Below are 19235 nucleotides of genomic sequence, written 5' to 3' on the forward strand. Positions count from 1 at the left end.
GGGCTACAATGATTCCAAGTTCACCTTTAATAAAAAAGGCCAAGCCGAGTTCACGGGCAAAAGGTAAACGGAGAAGTCTATCATCTAAGAATTTTATTTGTGTTTTAAATGTTATATGATGTTAATGCCTTTAGTAATGTTCATTGATAAAAATGTTTTAGTATATTCAAATGAAGGATGTTTTATTTTACATACTTATTAAGAATAATCACACAATTACCAATTTGCCGAAACATTTTATTATATACAATATGCGATGAACTAACCTTATAAGCTATCCAAACTTAGGTTCGAGGTTAAAATGTGTGCAGTATTTTAATATTCTTAAATTGATAATTTTATAAGTGAGGCTCATTCTTAATGATGTTGTTCGTTGACTTAGTCTTTCTATGTGCTGGTGATATGCACCCTATTAGCCAGGAGGTGGTGCTATGCAGTTGTTTGTGAAAGTGTAATCTGCAAATGGTTAAAAAGTGGAGGTGGGGCCATGCATATTAGCTTTGTGAGGTCACTGTTTCCATTCTCCAATTAGAATATTTGTCTGTCTATTAATCATTTCTCACAGACCAATGATATCAACTTTCTCTAAAACCCAACCCTTTTCACAGACAGCCAATCAGAGCATGTGATAACATTTGACGCAGCTGCAGTCAGATAATGGCTGTACTGCAGTTTGAAAAGACTCCATGGTTGTTCAGAACAAAAGTCTAGAGATAGGGATTAAATAAATTAAATATGTTAATTCATAAATAACTGGCTTGACCTCTTATACATCTTACAAAATGTAAGATTTGGACTAAAGCCGGACCCCACCTGTGACATTGAAAGCTTTACAATTGATTCACTTAGTTTAGGTATTCTTTATTTAACCTTTTCATTACTTTTTTAGTAGAGTGCTGCTCTTTCTAGCATTCTAGGACAGTCCTTCAAATAATCATATGCTCACATCAGAAGCACATAAATGTAAGATATAACATATTAAAGAGGCGAGATGCCATCTCTAGATTGTAAACTTGTTTTAGCAGGGCCTTTCTTGCCTCTTGTTTCTGCAAGTCAAATTGCTATGTTATACACGATTTGTGATATCCTGTTTGCCCATTGTATAGCGCGGCAGGATATGATGGCGCTGTATAAAATGATACATCATAATCTTGGGGTTCTTTACATACTGTTATTCTAGTATTATACTTTTGCATTGTATGTGTATATACTTTTGTATGTTTATATATATATATATATATATATCTCTATCTGTGTGTGTGTAATATCTATAGATATACATACACACACATAAAGATGCAGGGAAGTAGATGTATTCTCTCATGAAAACTGGGTTGAGTGTAATTATCGTTTGTTTTTTTTCTGCTGACTGATAAACTGTAACTTATGTGTTTCCTATGAGGTTTTTTTTTATTTTTTATTTTTTTTTAAAATTATTTGATTTTAGAGAACCATCATATTCAGTAGGTCTGTACAAAATGATGGGGTGGGGGGGTTAGAGAGATAGGGATTAAATAAATGTAATATGTTAATTCATAAATAACTATCTTGAGCTCTTATACATACATACATACATACATACATACATACATACTATTGTGTTCCCACATATTCTTAGAATTCACTGAAAATATAACAAATATACTACCATTGTTATCTAGTGACACTGGTTACTTAAATATTCATATTCAATCCTTTGCATGATCTGATTTAATTATTTGCATGATCTTTTCTATTTGTATACATGTGAATTTTATAGGTCCTTGCAACAATGTTATTTTGTCACTGCACAAAAGAATAGCCCCCAAAATAAAGTGCAACAAGAGTTGTTTTAGGAGAATTTACTGCTAAGAGGCATTTCAGTAAAAGGAAATCTGGTTTGTGTCTTGTTCCTAAGCCCTGTGAATGGGAGATATATGCGTACATGCTGGTTCTGGTGGAGAGGGCTTATGTGTCCAATCTGCTTTCCTATTGGCCGGGGTAATCGTTAGCACAAAGTGACTGATGGCAGCCTCACGATGATTGTAATTGCCCAGCCATCCACTGCTCTGTCTTCTGCTATCCACATTTTACAATGTTTACTTCACACTGGGAACAACCGAGTCAACAAATAAATAATAGAAATCTGTTCTTCTCATGCAAAATTCCCTGGTGTCCGTAAAGAAAAACCCCAGAGACAATATTCTTTCCGTTCCTGGTAACCATCCATCTAACACGACCTGTGCAGGAAAACAGACACAATAGAGTACAGAGAAGAGGTTAAAATGTTTGTATGTTTACTGCAGGCAGCAGCCGAACCGTGAACTGTTGAGATCGCATTATAGTGTCATTAATTTATAGGTTTTTCAGCAAATCAGAATCAAGCAGCTGAGCTCTCTATGGATCTAACAGGAGTGTCAGCAGGGCTGTGTTTTGTTTACGTGAGGTTTATCCAGGGATCTTTTTGCATATTCAGTACTTCACAGATCATATAACCCAGCCTAAGCACAGACTTAAAGCCTCCTTTCGTGGCCACCAAGAAGCGGCACGGAATTAACTATTGAATAGCCCCTTGATATCAATGTTCTTTGTGCTCTGTAGCAGTGTTGTGGCCCTTCAAATTGAGACGTGCTTATTTAAAAGGCTTACGCATTAGATATTTCTTTTTCTTTTAATTTTTAATTCCCTCTGTAGTATTTCTGTTGCTTTTGTGCCTAATTGCCCCATATTTATTTTTATACATAGGTATTTATATAATAAAAAATCATTGCATTACTATATTTATCTTTGGTGTGTTGAATATACTGTCTAAAATAAATTTCTCTTCTTCTTAATAGTATTTTTTCATACATAATTAGACAAAACAAATCATCCAAAATCTAACAAGCCTATAAATTGTATCAAGATAATAAGTAAGAAATAAATACTGTATACAATATACCTTGAACGTTTTCAGCCAAATATTCCATTCCTTTAATTTTTCAGCCTAACACTCACAATATTGGGTAGTGGGTTCAATATTTGTTTGGTTCCCGTTTACAATAAAATACTTTTTGATTTCTGTAGATAAACATAATTTATATATTTTTGAGCCTCTGAGGTGCCTTATGGGATACTTAAATCAAGGTTTAGGATCTGATCAGTGTGCCAGAATGCTAAAGCATTTCTGGTTGGAATAAAAAAAATATCTATCGCCTGACTATTCTTAAAATTAGAATGTAACCAAGGATTCATTTTAAGAAATGTTTGAGCCCTTTTGGCAGGGATTTCCATTCTTACTTACAGTATTTAAAGAGCAACTTCCATGCTTGAGAGAACATACTCGTGGGAGTTGGCAAAATGTTGCCCTCAACAAACAGTGTGGTCTGTCAACCTGTAGCATGATTTATGTATATGTTAGCAAGTATTTCGCAATACTCTTAGAAAAAGCCTGTGATGATTCTTACCCTTTAATGGAAATTAAGAATTTCTGATATTTAACATTCTCTAGCAGAAGCTTTAGTGCTTAATACAGTAAAGCAGTTTTAGTGTACATGCTATAAGCATAAGGCAGTCCCAGCATAAAGATTAAATATGATTTGAGGTCTTTAGCACATAGAAAAATGGGCAGACTAGATGGTCCAAATAGCAGTTATATAGTGCAGTCCCGGGTACTCATCTGGCCCTAAGAGATCTGAACCTTGACAAGGAACATGCTGAGATGATTGTTTGTATGCAATAAGGAATGCTATTTTTATTTTGATCAAATAGTGTTAATTGGCTGATATAATAGCCCAGTGGTTCCTGAGAAAACTATTCCAACGACCTACTGTATCTGTATGTGACAATGCTGGAATAGTGTGATATTGGTGCAAGAGCCTCTGAGTCTCGACATGTGTATATATATGAATGTGTATATATATATATATATTATATTACACCCCACAGGCATGCCCAACTATAATAGGCCCTATTATAATACATTATGTTGATTTCAGCAAAACTTATTTCCCTGAGCAGTTTATGAGCTCAGTACGGGATGTCGCAGATCCAGCAGCCTCACCCTGAGCCGAACACGAAGATTTATCACTCCTGTTTTGTTTGGCGAACTATTCACTGATTACCAATTCTTTTTTTTTTTCATGTTATGCCACTTCAATTCAAAATATATCAGGCCAGTGTTACAGACATTGTGCAGGTTTGTTTTCTGAAATAACTGCCTTAGGATCTGTTCTTCAGCTATTGGCCGTTTTTATTTGATATCTTTGATCCTAGAACAGAGAGAGCTTTGGCAACTCGTAGAGTACAATGAAAAAGTAAGCAATGTCTGCTCGAAATTGCAATATAATATCTTGGCACATGCATTGTCCTCCATAAATCTTCCAGAACACAGCCTTTTCTCTATCTGCTTATGTTATAATGATGGCAGCATGTGGATAACCGATACTAATGCAGGCGTTTAAGCTAAGCATCTCTCATTTTTAATATAAAGGGATTTTAGACAATCTTTCTCCTATTATTTCAGTGTGTATTTTGGAGTTCTCATAAAGGTTTGGATACATTTTATTGATTCTACTGATGACCTTGTGCACTCGCACAATATGCAGTGTCTGGCCACAACATTTTCCTTCTGTGCGTTGATTTAATCCTTCGCTGGCAGACAGACAAGCTCTTGAAAAGTGAAGAATTGTGTCAGAGTACTCACCAGTAATTTTGATCACATCAGATAAGTTGCTGTGAAGATGAAATAGAGCTTTTTGTTCGGTATGTAAAATAACCTAATAAAATAGGTATTTGTGCTGACAGAAAGGCACCAAAGGTTTGGCTAGAAAAAGGGTATTGGAAGTTTTTTCTTTTCTTTTCTTAGTATGGTTTAGTTAAAGTTCCAAATAGTTTACTGTGGGTTTCTAAGTTTTCTTATATCTTTATATCTTGAATCTTCCAATGTTTAATACATTACATTACAATACATGTTGATTTGCATAACAATAGTGTTTTACTGTCATGATGTGGTCTAAGGTAATGCTGACATGCATACAAATATGATCATCTTACAGGTACAAACTCGGTGGTATGGTATTACCAGCCTTGAGAGAATGGATGGAGAAGACGTTTGGTGCAAGTTTGGATCACAAAACAACCTCTCGAGTGAGTATGGACATCACAGGACAGTAGTTTTTTTGTGGGTAGTCTGGGTAAATAATGTAAGCCAGAAATAGGGAGAATGGGATATATCACATGACAAAACAGAATGACTTGATAAAGCTTCCACTGGTGGTGGTCTAGATATTTACTCTCTGCTGTACCTCAACGCCAACTTACATGTGCGCTACATAGGACAAAAGGTTGCCGCTTGGTAGTCAACATTTGGATAACTTTAGTCCTAATTCCAGCAATGCATGTTAAAAAAAAAAAAAAGTACAAAGATGCCTTATGATTTTTATTATTACTATTATTATTATACTTTATTTATAAAGCACCGACAGATTCCGCAGCACCTAATGCATTTCTCTGGCAGTAGTGCAAAACGTACTTGTCCATGTTATGATGTGCTCAGATGACTAAACATCAGTGTTGTTTATCAAATTAATTTATAGGTTATGCGAAATTTTATTTTTCTTACAAACTCTACATCGCTACTTTAGTACCGTATATTCCGGCGTATAAGACGACTGGGCGTATAAGACGACCCCCAACTTTTCCAGTTCAAATATAGAGTTTGGGCTATACTCGCCGTATAAGACTACCCCTCTACCCAGTATACAACAACCAGCCAATCACGGCAAGCGATGTACCTTACCGGTGATTGGCTGGTTGTTATACAGACATATACATACTGTGACAGAATACCCCTTCACTTTGGTACTCTGTCCGGGAATCTTTACTTACACACAGTCTTCAAGGCTGCAGAGACGGCTCAGACACGAGGAGGGTAAAATAAAAGGCTGGGCCTGTTTTTATTTTTCGTCACAGGCATAACAGGAAAAATAAACAAATCAAAACAAAAACCTTGCTCTTGTGAGCACTAACTAATACACGGTTCTCCAACCTAACTACAGTTGGACAGCTTATCCGTTCCCAACAAACAAAACAACAGAGTATATGCAATAATAGCAGCAGTCAGTGTTTTTTGGTAGCTCTCTCCCTCTCTCTCAGGGAGCCAAATGATCTCTCCTCTGCACTGAGACCAGGAGGCTACTTAACTGCCTCTCCCATTAATTAGTGGAACCAGGTGAGTACTAGGAGAGTATCCGATAATCTCCGGACTGGATTCCCACCTGCTGGTCTTCGGCTGCTCATAAACTGTGGAGTGGAGCACTGGCCCGCCCTACTCTCCAAATGCTCCACCCCAGGGACCCAAAACACACAAATAACAACAGACGTTAATAAGTCCAATATTAACAGTACATTTCCCTGGGGCTAGAAAACCTATTGTGGGTAACCACCCTGCAAAATATAAGGGGATATATACACTCCTTCCATTATCATCCCCTGCTTTCTGTCACAATACATATACATGCCCTTACACACACACACACACACATATATCTACACATACTAACATACGCCTGTCCATACATACACATTTATACACTGCCCTCACCACACACCCCTGCCTTTACACACATATATATATATATCTCACACCAACTTACAAACAAATACCTACACTGCTCTTACACACTCCTGACCATACACATACACTGCTCTTACACACACATGTATACATATACACTGACCATCTCACACCAACATACATACACTGCACTCACACCCCTTTCTCCCCATCTCTTACCTTTCTCATCTTCTATCTTCTTTCTTCCATCCAGTTGTGGGAGCGCGAGGTCTGTCATGTCAGACCTCTGTTTACTGCTCCCTCATCACTACGCGCCGGCAATTGATGCCGAGCGCTGGGACATGACGTCATCACCGGCATCGGCATCAATAGCCGGCGTGTAGTGATTAGGGAGCAGGGAAGCCGAGGTCTGAAGTGCCAGACCTCGAGCTCCCTAATGTTGGGCTAGTTAGAGGGAGGTCGTGATCTCCCCAACCAGCCCTGCTGATCAGGGCTAGTTGGGGAGATCACGATCTTGCACCTACCTCGGCGTGGCCCTGAAGACCGGCCCAGGGGAGGCGGCTTCTCCACTCGCCCCTCCCCTAGAGATTTGTGGCTTCGTGGGGAATCTCCGGCTTGGTAAGTAAGTATACCCTGGCGTATAAGACGACCCCTGACTTTTGAGAAGATTTTCTCGGGTTAGAAAGTAGTCTTATACGCCGGAATATACGGTAGTTATTAATGAGAAAAGTTGATGAAAAGACACACAAGACTATCAAACTATAAGAATGGAAAACTGAAAACTCAATAATATATATCCTATTTTTAATTCCCCTTTATCATAATGAGGTAGTGTGTAAAAAAAGACAGGTACCTATATGTATATATAAATATTAACAATTTCCCTTTAAGGCCACATAACGTATGGAAACATAAAATAGTTTTTGTTAATATTTTAATGTGCTTTTCTCTGCTGTTTCTAATATATTAGTGCAACTCAAATGGGCTTTGATGTATTGGCTTTACATGGCATATTTCAAGAGCGAGTAATACCTGGATGCTAGAAATCTATTGATCTGCCCTCAGAAGCTTACCATATGCAAGCATTCTTTGATGTCCTTACTTTACGATTACTCGATGCAAAAATGCACACCTTTCTCCATCATTTAACCTATTAATGTTTCTTGACTAGGTATCTTTCAATGTAAATGATGCCCCAGCACCTGTTGTAAATGAAGAATTTCTACTGGGCATTAAAGCCAATGAAATTTCATATTCCCAAGACGCTGAAGACAGAGTTTTTCGAGCTCATGGTAGGGAGCTATGGTTTTTTGTCTTTCCTCTTTCTTTCCTATGAGTGCTGAGATAATATAACATGTTGCTTACTTACCCTTGGAGTCACCAGCCGTGTGACCCATCTTGAAAATAGTATGCATTCTAAGACTTAAATAGTTGATGCAAGTCCATAGTGAGATTTCTTTAACCACATGAATGACTTCACCATATATAGGGTGCCTATGGTGCTTGTAAGTCACCTAATGAAATGTAAATACCATACATTGTTTTGTTATGCTCACATAAATTTTCACAAATGGAAAACATGCTTCAAAGACCATATATTCAGTAAATGTGATTGTGCACAAACCCTGTGTAATAAATATGTTAAACTCCTGGTTGTGGTGTGGTTTCTCTTAAAGGCTGAGAAGGCCCCAGTGACTAATGAGCTATTTATATGTGCCATTGTCTTCTCTGCAGGTGACATAAGCTTGGGAGTAAATGTTTAAGTAGAAACACTTGGCCCTGTTTTGGATCCCTGAGCTGCACAAATTTGCAGAAGTGGGATTATTCATCTTTTGCCGACCCTTTGCAGGATCTGGAATGTGTACTTCAGTGTGGCTGTTTAGAAATCACCCTGGTTGTAGCAGGATATTAAATATAATTAATTTTTCATTGGGTGTAATTGAAAAATCATTCTTTTGAAAACCAAAATACTACACTCTTCTTGAATGAAGAGTGTTTGTTTTTCTTTCCCCTGCCCTATACTTAGTGCGTGTTTTTATTATTCATTATTTTGATATGTTTTACTTTGAAGAATGCCAATAAAAGATTTCCAGTGTACGAAACCTATCCCAACACAGTTAATAGCAATTGTATTAATATGTTCTCTTCCATAGGTCACTGCCTACATGAAATATTTGCACTCAGGGAAGGAGTTTTTAAAAGAATCCCAGACCTAGTTTTGTGGCCAAGTAAGTGGATAATACTTCGCTCATTTACTCTTCTATATTTTACAAATTCAAATTCCCAGAAACAAAACCGCACAATATGGAATCTGTCGTCATTCTCCGGCCTAAACTTTCATCAACCATATCCAGCCATTGAAGGTGTTGGTTAAAACCCATGTGGTCAATTTTAATTTCATCAATTAACAACTACCAAGTTAATCTGTCAACATTATATTACTTAATGCTGTGCTCTTTTACATAGTGTCAGGTTATACATGTTTATTCCAAACAGAAGTGCCAGGTCTCTGCGTAATAAACGCGTTGTTGAGCTTGCTTTAGGGAGTAGTGTAGCTTTAACAGCCATAACGTAGGATAAGCTCATGAAAGTTAGGTGATATTTCATGATGTCATTTGCTTTCTTTAATATGTTAATCCCTTTAATTCCAGAGATGGATCTGCCAAGTAGTTCCCAATAGTGAAGGGGGGATACCACTAATTGTTTATATACAAGTAAGATCAATAAGAGGTTTTAACAGGAATAGTTACCTGATTCCAAATATAAGGGGAAACTAAATTTAACTTTGTGCAAAAAAATGGTACCTGTTTATGAGGCTAAGTTGAATTTTAAGTAGGAATGTTTATAAATGTATATGAAATTATACCAACTAAGCTCTAAATACTATTGTATTATCCTATGGAAGCAGCGCTATGGCGGTTGCTTTTTGCATTTCGAAGAAAAAATCTACTGAAGTACATTTCAAGATTAAAAACAAATCTCTAAAAGTGTGCTTGTTCATTTTTGCATGATGGCATCTGTTAAAGCATTTGAGTTAATGAAATATCCAAAAGAAAGTTTAAAAGCCAGAAAAATGATAATCACAAGCCAACAAAGGCCTGATATTTCTGAGCCTTAACCAAAACTGACCGCACACACACGCACACACACGTATACATATATATATTATATGGACCCCAGGAAAAATTAATGTCTGGTTAAAAAAAAAAAAAAGTTTAAGGCTACATTTATTTATATGGCAAGTAGGTAAATGCGTGCTGCAATTTTTGTTACTTACATTCTAAACATATAGCATGAAACAATGATATCATCTTTTGTGGATTCGTCAAAATACCCCTTTTATACTCTGCAGCAAATGATTGCAAATAACATCTTTTTAAGCGTATGGTTTTTTGAAGGTCCCCAATGGATAAAGAATAATTAGTGACTTATTTATTGCTTTTGAATGGGGGGGGTGCGTTATATTGGGAACAAGGTGAATCTACTGGCTGCGTGAAATGGGCTGTAAGACGGCCATGTTACCTCCAGTAATTATGCCCTTCCAATTAAGCCACATTGTGACTCAGAGTAGCAATTAACAGTGTAGTAATTTCAGATTACAAAACAGTAATGCTTAAACATTATTAAACATGTCATTATCACTATAGCTATTTAATTGCAGTAGGTTAACTTTACAAATAGCTCTAGGCACATCCACAATGGTCAAATTAGTCATTGTACATTAATTTAGCAGAATAAAGACTGTTAAATATTAGCTGACTTAATTGTGTTGCTGTTTTATGTAATTATGCTCGAAACTGCTAATTCCTTAAATCCAAATTAAACGGGAGGAGAGTTGTAACATGGTACAAAACATTGAACATTTTAGCGTGTAAGTACCTCTGAGTATTGTGTGAATGGGCTCTAGCTAATTGTAAAATATACAGTAAAATCTGGGTGTTCTAAATGCCAATGTCAGAATACATCACGAGCAAGACTATATAAAGTTCTGTTGTGTAATACACACCTACTGTTTGTGTAATAAGTCGGACTATGGCTGCAGTCATGATTGGATTTATTCACTAAGCTGACTTCATTATAATTTATTAAAAGTTAGCCCTGGCAAGTTTCTCGTTCGAGAAGGACTGGGCTAGCCCTGTATAATGCATGAGTCAATCAGTGAGGTGACTTCAAAGAATTCTTGTTGCAGAACAAGCTCACTGGAGTTGACTTCAAAATGTGTCCTATTATGGGGGAATTCAAATGCTGAGCTCTCCTGCAAACTCTTAGTAAATACCACATTGGTTAATTTGTTTGCTTATTGCCAAAGCCAAGTATATTCTTGAGATTCATGACATGTTTTGTATTTGTTTGCAAGGCTGAATGTATGGTGCCAACAATGTAAAAAATTATTTCTTATGCTTTTGTTCCTAGGTTGCCATGAAGACGTTGTAAGGATTGTGGACCTGGCCTGTAAACACAGTGTGTGTGTGATTCCTTTCGGAGGTATGTTTTAGGTGAAAACTGACCCTGTAAAATGTCAGTTGTACATCACTGATGTGTGAAATGGTGTAAATGGTGGCATTGCAGCAGTTGCAAAGAAGTGAATAAACATTGGTTGTAACAGTGGCCACTATTTTTGTGGGACCCGGGTCTTCCCATCCTTAGTAACTCCTTGATCTTAGGTCTACATACTCAATGAAAGCATTCTGTAGAAATAAATAAAACCACCCTATTTATGTTTTGCAGGTGGAACAAGTGTCTCTAGTGCATTGGAGTGTCCTGAGGACGAGAAAAGAACAATTGTTTCACTGGATACTTCACAAATGGTAGGTGGGGTGTAACTGTGGTTTGTGTCATGCATAATAAAGCTGTTGGATCCCTTTAATGTATAACAGGACCACTGGGCAAAAGTTACAGGCATTCATTATTCGTTTCCTTTATGTTGTTGCAATAAGATCTGCAGCACTCCTTACATTGATGGATATCCCTAAACTAATGTTAACAGACATAAATCAATGCAAAAGATGTCTGAAAACAATATTTTATTAAAATTAAATATTAACGGTAATTTATTTTTATATATTTAAATATCTAAAATCACAGCGTACTATTCCTTTTATTTACTATGTCAAAGAGGTGTGCATCATAAAGCAAGCTGGGACACAACCTTGTGACTCCTTAGTAGTCTATAACTGTGGTCACAAAATGATCACCAATCAGGGCAAGCAAGAAACACTTAAGTTCAGTGATTACGTGCTTCTGAGTTTTTTTTATATAAAGAAAATAGTGACCAGATGCTTAATATCTTTGTACCTATGAAATCTTCATTTTATATCCATAGAACAGAATACTCTGGATAGACGAGAAGAACTTAACAGCACATGTGGAGGCTGGGATCACTGGGCAAGATTTGGAAAAGCAGGTAACTTGGATTAAGTTAACACTTCTCAAATATGTTTTTTTGGTTTTTTTTGTGTACATTTGCAATGTGTTTCTGGTTATAAAACGTTCTCATTGAAAACTCAAATAAAAGTGTATATATTTTAAAGGACAAAAATAGCTAATGTTATTCTTATATCTTCAGGAGCCAAACCCACTTACTGGTACTGTGGCCACTTAAATCCGTGCAGCCCAAGTTCTAAGATGTGGTATCATAAGACATATTTCCAACCTTTTAATGGTCCAGGAGACATGCCCATTGGCACTCTGTTGACGTAATACTATATGGCCTTCTTAGGTATATGGAAGATGCAGTATTCTGAAAGAAATATGTTGTATAGAGCAATCACATTTGATAAATAGAACTTATTCTTGCCATATTTATGTGGCTAAAATCGCGTGGGATTCATAATAAATGAAACAAAAACCAGAGTTCCCATGCTGTTATTTTGCATATATTTCATTTAAAATATTACCACCACTTACACATTAAATATACAGTGCATATTATATTGGCATTTTGTGTTTAGCTGTTATATTGTTAGGCTATTAATTTTATCATATTCATATCGATACAACTGAAATTTATGGGGTGTCGTTCTTTCGTTATGTACCTTTTCTTTCAGCGCTTTTTTTCACTTTCTTTTTTTCTTTCAGCACGTTGTTTGTTTTTTTGTCACGTTCTTTTCTTTTCCCCCTTTTTTTTTCCTCTTTTCTTTTCCCCTGTTTTTTTTTTTCTTTTCCCCTGTTTTTTCCCTTTTCTTCTTTTTTATATGCAGCAGCGATTCCTGGTTAACAAAAATTGATTACTCTGATTGTTCAGTATAGAGTAAACTCCAAGTTCACAGATGGTTGAGCTTGTATCATTTGATCCAAGACTGCTGAGCTTGAATATGATTTCTGAGGGACTGCTTTGTGTTGTTACAGTTTAAGGGCATCTATTCCAGCTCAGGTGTTGTACAGATGGCAGTGGAAAGCTAATATAGAAAAATGAGGAACAAGTGACTATTAAATGTACAGGAATGCATGATCTGCATCGCTAATAAATGATGCTGTTGCATACAGGAACCATAACCAGATGGTTGTACATTAAAGCACATCACTCCTTGAGAGAATTAAGTGTGGGCAATTTGCTAAAATTTTCTGAAGGCCTGCTACATATTATATGAAAAAGAAATGGCAAAATAAGTGCTTTATTTATTGGATGATATTAGCATATGATATATCTCATGCTATCTTCTGCTTTATAGGATGAACTTTCTGACTTTTTAGTCACACAGGATTACTCTGGAATAAAATTAGTAGTTAATGAAGTCCTCTTTCACAATTTGAGTCTGTCTTGGAAGATTAGCAACTCATTGGAACTGTGCCTCCCAGTTCTCCCCTCAATGATGTGCTTCCATGTTATTATAGGAGAGTGCCTGAAATGGTGCAGCTAAGTAGATTGCCTATGTGATAAGGCCATCCGTTTACATAATATGTAATAATCCACCTTGATGATATCTTCAGCATATTCATCCAAGGCCCTTCTTCCCGTTCTTTTCCTGATTTTTTAGTATTGGTCCCTTTCTATGATGATTGGAGTGAATTAATACAGTATAGGGATGCACTAAGACATTTCCTCTCACTAGCGGGCTAAGCATACAGCATACATTGTAGCAGGGCAAGACTTAATGTCTGTTTTGGGGGACATTTTAGAAATTGTGAAATGTGTTAATTTGAAACATGTGTTTTTTCTATTGAAAACCTCTATAACCCTCTAGCGCTATATTAAAATTAATCATTTAAGGTGCTGTATAGAAACTTGGTCCTTTGCAGTGTGTAGATGAAAGCCCCAGTCATAAAGGTAAACCAGGTAAAAGTGCATACAAGTAATCCCACTGGGTTCTGGAGATGAACTCTGTGTTAATAGTAACAATAAACCTGTTTGACAGTATCAAAGAAGGTAAAGAAGTGGTGTCTATAGACAGAAATGCAATCTAGAAACATAAAAATCATAGAAAATTAAATATGTTTTATGCACTTGGCCTCTAAGTCCAAACCTATTAATATTAGTGCCTCTAAGTTATCCTCTGACTTTGCTACTTGTGATCTTCTAGCTTGGGGAAAGTGGCTACTGCACAGGCCATGAGCCAGATTCCATGGAGTTCAGCACACTGGGCGGCTGGGTGGCCACAAGAGCTTCGGGGATGAAAAAGAACATCTATGGAAACATTGAAGATCTGGTAATAAAACTTTGCTTCTTTTTTTCCCACCCTCTCATGCTCTGTTTCTGAAATTATCTAAAATCATCTGGAATATATAAACCACAGCATTTCCTGCTTTCTTTGTAGTATTTTCCCATGGCTAATGAGCGTGCAAAATACTATTTCCATACATCTTTCTACATTGCAAGATCTTGATAATAAAATTAATTCCACCAAACTTAAAATGTAACCTGAGTCTATCTCGAGTTTCCAAATGCACATTTTTGTAGATTTTTGTATATAGACATACTGTTTTCTCAGCTTCTTGGTTTTGTATGTGTGTTTTTTGAATGTTTTTTTTTATTTAGTGTTTAAGTAATTTTCTATTTTTTATTTTTTTTTAAACTTACTCTCGTTTATTTTCATTTTAACTTCCGTTAAGAATGGAGAGCTATTAGTCTTTTCCCATTTGTTCCACTGAAATTGTATTTCCACACTGGGGAACTACTTGTAAAACTTGTAATACCTTACTTGCTGTTGGTGTTTGAGGTACCTAGACCTAAGGTTACTGCTGAGATGTTAGACGTCGGATGGATCAGAGCTCGATAACTATTCGGCTGTTATTTTTCTTAATTAAATGTTTAGAATTCTAAAAGATGGCACATTCAATGTAATAAAACAAAAGAGAACAAAAGGCGCATCAGTGCATGTGGATACCTGCCCATCACAACTATACAAGCTTGTTGAACAGTCTATTCCAGAACAATGGGCTTTAATATAGAGTTGGTCCCCCATTTGCAGCTATAACAGTCTTCACTTTTCTGGGAAGGCTTTTCACAAGATTTTGGGGTGTGTCTGTAGATATTTGTACACATTCAGCTAAAAAAGAATCAGGCACTGATGTTGGATGAGAAGGCCTGGCTTGCATTCCAATTCATCTCAAATGTATTCAGTGGGGTTAGGGTCAGGGCTCTGCGCCGGCCACTTGTGTTCCTCCACACCATCAAACATATCTTTATGGACCTTTCTTTTATGCTGTAGCATTAACATTACTCTTCCCTGAAACTAAAGGGTCCAGACCCTGAAAAACACCCCCAGGCCATTATCCCTCCTTTATCAAACTTTACAGTACACACTCTGCATTCTGGTGGATAGCGTTCTCCTGGCATCTGCCAAACCCAGATTCTTCCATCAGACCAGATAGTGAAGCATGCTTCATCACTCCAGAGAACACGTTTCCACTGCTCCAGAGTCCAGTGGCGATATGCTGTACACCACTTCAGCTGAGGCTTGGTATTCTTCATCTTGTGTGCAGCTGCTCAGCCATGGAAATCCCTTTCATGAACTTCCAGACAGACAGAGCTTGGTCTGATGTTGCTTCCAGAGGCAGTTTGGAACTCTGTAGCAGTCAGCAGCCCCTTTCTGTGAGTGTGCGTGATCTATCTCTTAATGACTGAGGTGTTTCTCCTAGATGCTTTAACTTCACAATAATGGTGCTTTCAGCGGACCAGAGAAGATCTGGCAGGGCAGACATTTTGCAAATTGACTTGTGTCCAAGGTGACATCCTATGACACTGCCACATTTAAAGTCATTGTGTTCTTCAGTGTGACCCATTCTACTGCCAATGTTTGTCTATGGAGATGGCTGCCTATGTGCTTGATTTTATACACCCGTTATCAGTTAGGAGAGTTGTCCATGTGCTTTTGGTCGTGTAGGGTGTATCACAACTGTACATTATGTGGGGTAAATACTGTAAAATGCCATTAAACACAATCCCTTTATTTCTGTTTCATTTTCTAAACGTGTCAAGCGACCTAAAGGGAGGTAACAGAATCAAATACATTATACACACACATGTTAAGTTGATCTCAAAGGATCTCATGTAACCAACATTCAAGTTAGAGAGGTTACCATAATGCATATTACTAGATAGTACCAGTGAAAATGATGCACTGGATCCAGGGGCTCATAAGAGGCATTTTTAGAGGACATGCACATTTACATTTAGAGACCAAGAGACTGTTTCAGATTCCAGTGCTTGGCAGTGTGGGGCATTTAGTCTTTTTGCCCCTTTGGGGTGTTGGCTCTTACCAAAGAAAATTGTACTGTATAACTCTGTTAAACCCCAGATAAGCGCTGCGTAAATTGTTGACGCTATATAAATAAAAGATAATAATAATAATCTACATTTTATTGAACTTTCTTGGACCTAAATTGAAGTTCTGCACCTGTATGTGGATTATTTTAGTTTCACCAAAGGCAGGTTGGTTACAGAGTGTCGTGTCCTTCTTCTCCCACACAAAGCTGTTGTCATTTTTGTTGCAATTCCTGAAGGTTGTAACAGTCTAGCATGAATCTGCATTTTACATTGTAAGCAATGCAAATTAGAGTAAAAAGATTTGGTGGAGAACAGGAGCAACACATTCAATTGTCATAGCTTTTATGTTATCTGTTTTTGTTTTTTTTTTGTGTGTTTTTTTTATCCAATGTTTACTGAATTACTTACTGTCTAAAATGATTTTGATAGTTTATAGACACCTTCCCTAATTTGATATATTGCTGCATTTTATTATGATTTATTATTTATTATGATTATTTTTGCATTTCATGATTGTGAAGAAATTAATTTTTTTTTCCCAGTTGCTGTTTTACTTGGTAAATTGTATTGAAACATTAATCATGTTTAAAACCATGATCTGACATCTCATTTTCTTATTTATATATTTTAAGGACCAAATAACCTATTCTTTGAGTTCATTAACTCGGTAAAGGGGAGGTGGAAAATACTCAAAGGGTTAAATGTATGCTACTGCAGCACAATTTTGTCATTCTGTAGGCACTGATAAATGAATTGTGGATTTTCGAGCCTTGTATCTGAATGTTCTTCTGTTGGAGGTGCTCATATTAAAGAAAGTTAAAAATGGGTAATCAATTGTTATCTCTCCAGGGAAAAGAGGAGTTTTAATTGGCAGAAATGATTGAGGGTATTGGGGAAGGGTCCTTAAAGTTGTAGTCTCAATTACCGTGAAAATTAAATGTTTCATCCATGTATCACTTACTCTACTGTGGCCAAAGGGATAAACAGTATGGCTGCTGCCATTGATTTTGCAGATTAACACACTGTTTGATGGAACCCATTCTCATAATAGGGTCGATTTCTTCATGTATCTTTTCTAAAAAGCTCATATATATATATATATATATATATATATATATATATATATATATATATATATATATATAATATTTTTTTTTTTTTATTTTTTTTTTAAAATGTTCACACATTCCAAGCTCCTTATCCTAGAAAGCTATTATATATTCACCCAAAACGCTTTTAACCACTTACAACTCAGTTTACTGAAAGGGTTACAATGTAAGTGCCTGCATAGTAGATGCAAATGCAAATTCTGGGGATACCAGGTTACAAAAAAACATTGTTTATGAAAATATATTTTTATATCAAATGTGTGGTCGACGGTTTTGATGGCGTGTTAACTTAAGTTTCCTTATTTATTAAGTTTTATTTTATTTTTTTTAATATCAGTTAATGTATACAAACTTGTCTAACAGAAAACCGTGGGTTTCTCTGGATAATTGTCTATTCAGATGATCCACTTAAAAAGTTATATAAACTTGGTTACAATATGGATTTACTCAACATTTGGAGGAATCCTTCGACAGTGTCTTTGATACATTTTTTTTAATCTGTTAAATTTCTGTTGAGAAATATAAGTGCCCCTGATGCAGGATCATCTCCGCTGATTAACAGCATAGAAGATACAGAAAATGTATACTTTTTTTTTTTTTTTTTTAATTTAAATCACAAAATGTTTAATCTTATTGCTTAAATAATATTGTAACAATGCCATGTTTACATGCTTATTATCCAGGTTGTTCATTTAAAAATGGTAACGCCTAAAGGAATAATTGAAAAGAGCTGTCAAGGGCCAAGAACATCCATGGGACCTGATATTCACCATTTTATTATGGGATCTGAAGGTAAAAATAAAATGTTGTACTCCACTTTTCATGGGCGAGGGAACCCCTTCGTTTAAAATCTTATTCATGTGAGTGTTTAATTTGCTCTATGGAACTATATACCCAGTGTACAATACGTGATCTAGACTGCTAATAGGGAGCTATTGGGCATAAATGATCTTAAGACACGAGGGTCTAAAATGGGTAAAGCCATTGACTTTTTTTTTATTGTCTACCTATCCTTGACAATGATGTCTTTACTAATTTTATTTATTTTATATGACTGCAAATTCAAACTAGCACATACAGAATGTTTTCAGTTTTTCTTCTAGTTCTCCTCCACCCCTCCATTGAGGTGAAAAAAACATTAATTCTGATAAATTAAAAGAAAATGCCATTTGAGGTGATGGATTTAAAAACAAACCTGAACACCTCTTTGACTTAAACTTGTTATATTTTTTCCTGCATGCAGAGCCTTACGATTTATGGTGCCGACAGTTATATTGCAGTATAATACAATTACATCAGTTGTATATCTTACTGCATAGTTATAAATGTTCTCAACACTTTAAATTCTCCTTACAGTTATGATGGCATTTATAGCCGCATTGACCTTGGGAATAACATTTAATTATGTCACCATAACCTTTTAACACCTTTGCTTCCTTACATAAAAAGAAATTCTACATCCTCAGCTGCTATGTTAAACATGACTATCTTTATTGCAATCTTTGTGTACAAGGTTACCAATATTTTATCAAATAAATCTGTGTTCCTTAGAACATCCATCATTGTGGAAGGAACATGTAATTTTCAGTTCCAAGGGGCAATTAATAACTAAATTAAAATGGAACAATAATTTGATTTAATTTTATGACTGTTCCAAGTAGGTGGTTAGAGTGGATGCACCTAACAAATTTGCAAAAACAAACATCAAAATAAATGCTTTCACTTTGGGTTCTACTCCCAGAAATATTGGTAACAGACTTGTAGTTGTGTTACCATAGTTTGTGCTACCTAATGATATACTTTCAGGTTAGAAAGGAAGGAAGATCAGGCATTAAGAACTATGAATATAATGTTTGCATGTTAACCTTTAGCAGCTTGTATATAG

General features: G+C 36.1%; 1 protein-coding gene across 1 annotated transcript in view; it reads left to right on the forward strand.

Moving 5' to 3' along the window:
- AGPS (alkylglycerone phosphate synthase) overlaps positions 1–19235 on the forward strand; it is a 73552-nt gene that overhangs the window by 15604 nt on the left and 38713 nt on the right. The window contains exons 2-10 of the mRNA XM_089494730.1: positions 1–63; positions 5016–5106; positions 7707–7827; positions 8689–8763; positions 10949–11020; positions 11264–11343; positions 11859–11939; positions 14056–14181; positions 18034–18142. The exon at positions 1–63 is cut by the window's left edge and continues 27 nt beyond it. Of these exons, the coding sequence (XP_089350856.1) occupies positions 1–63; positions 5016–5106; positions 7707–7827; positions 8689–8763; positions 10949–11020; positions 11264–11343; positions 11859–11939; positions 14056–14181; positions 18034–18142 (818 nt within the window). The remainder of the gene's footprint in view (positions 64–5015; positions 5107–7706; positions 7828–8688; positions 8764–10948; positions 11021–11263; positions 11344–11858; positions 11940–14055; positions 14182–18033; positions 18143–19235) is intronic.

Source organism: Sceloporus occidentalis, unplaced genomic scaffold (assembly GCF_023333645.1).
Source record: "Sceloporus occidentalis isolate IW3139 unplaced genomic scaffold, rSceOcc1.0.p SCAF_74, whole genome shotgun sequence".
Lineage (NCBI taxonomy): Eukaryota > Metazoa > Chordata > Lepidosauria > Squamata > Phrynosomatidae > Sceloporus > Sceloporus occidentalis.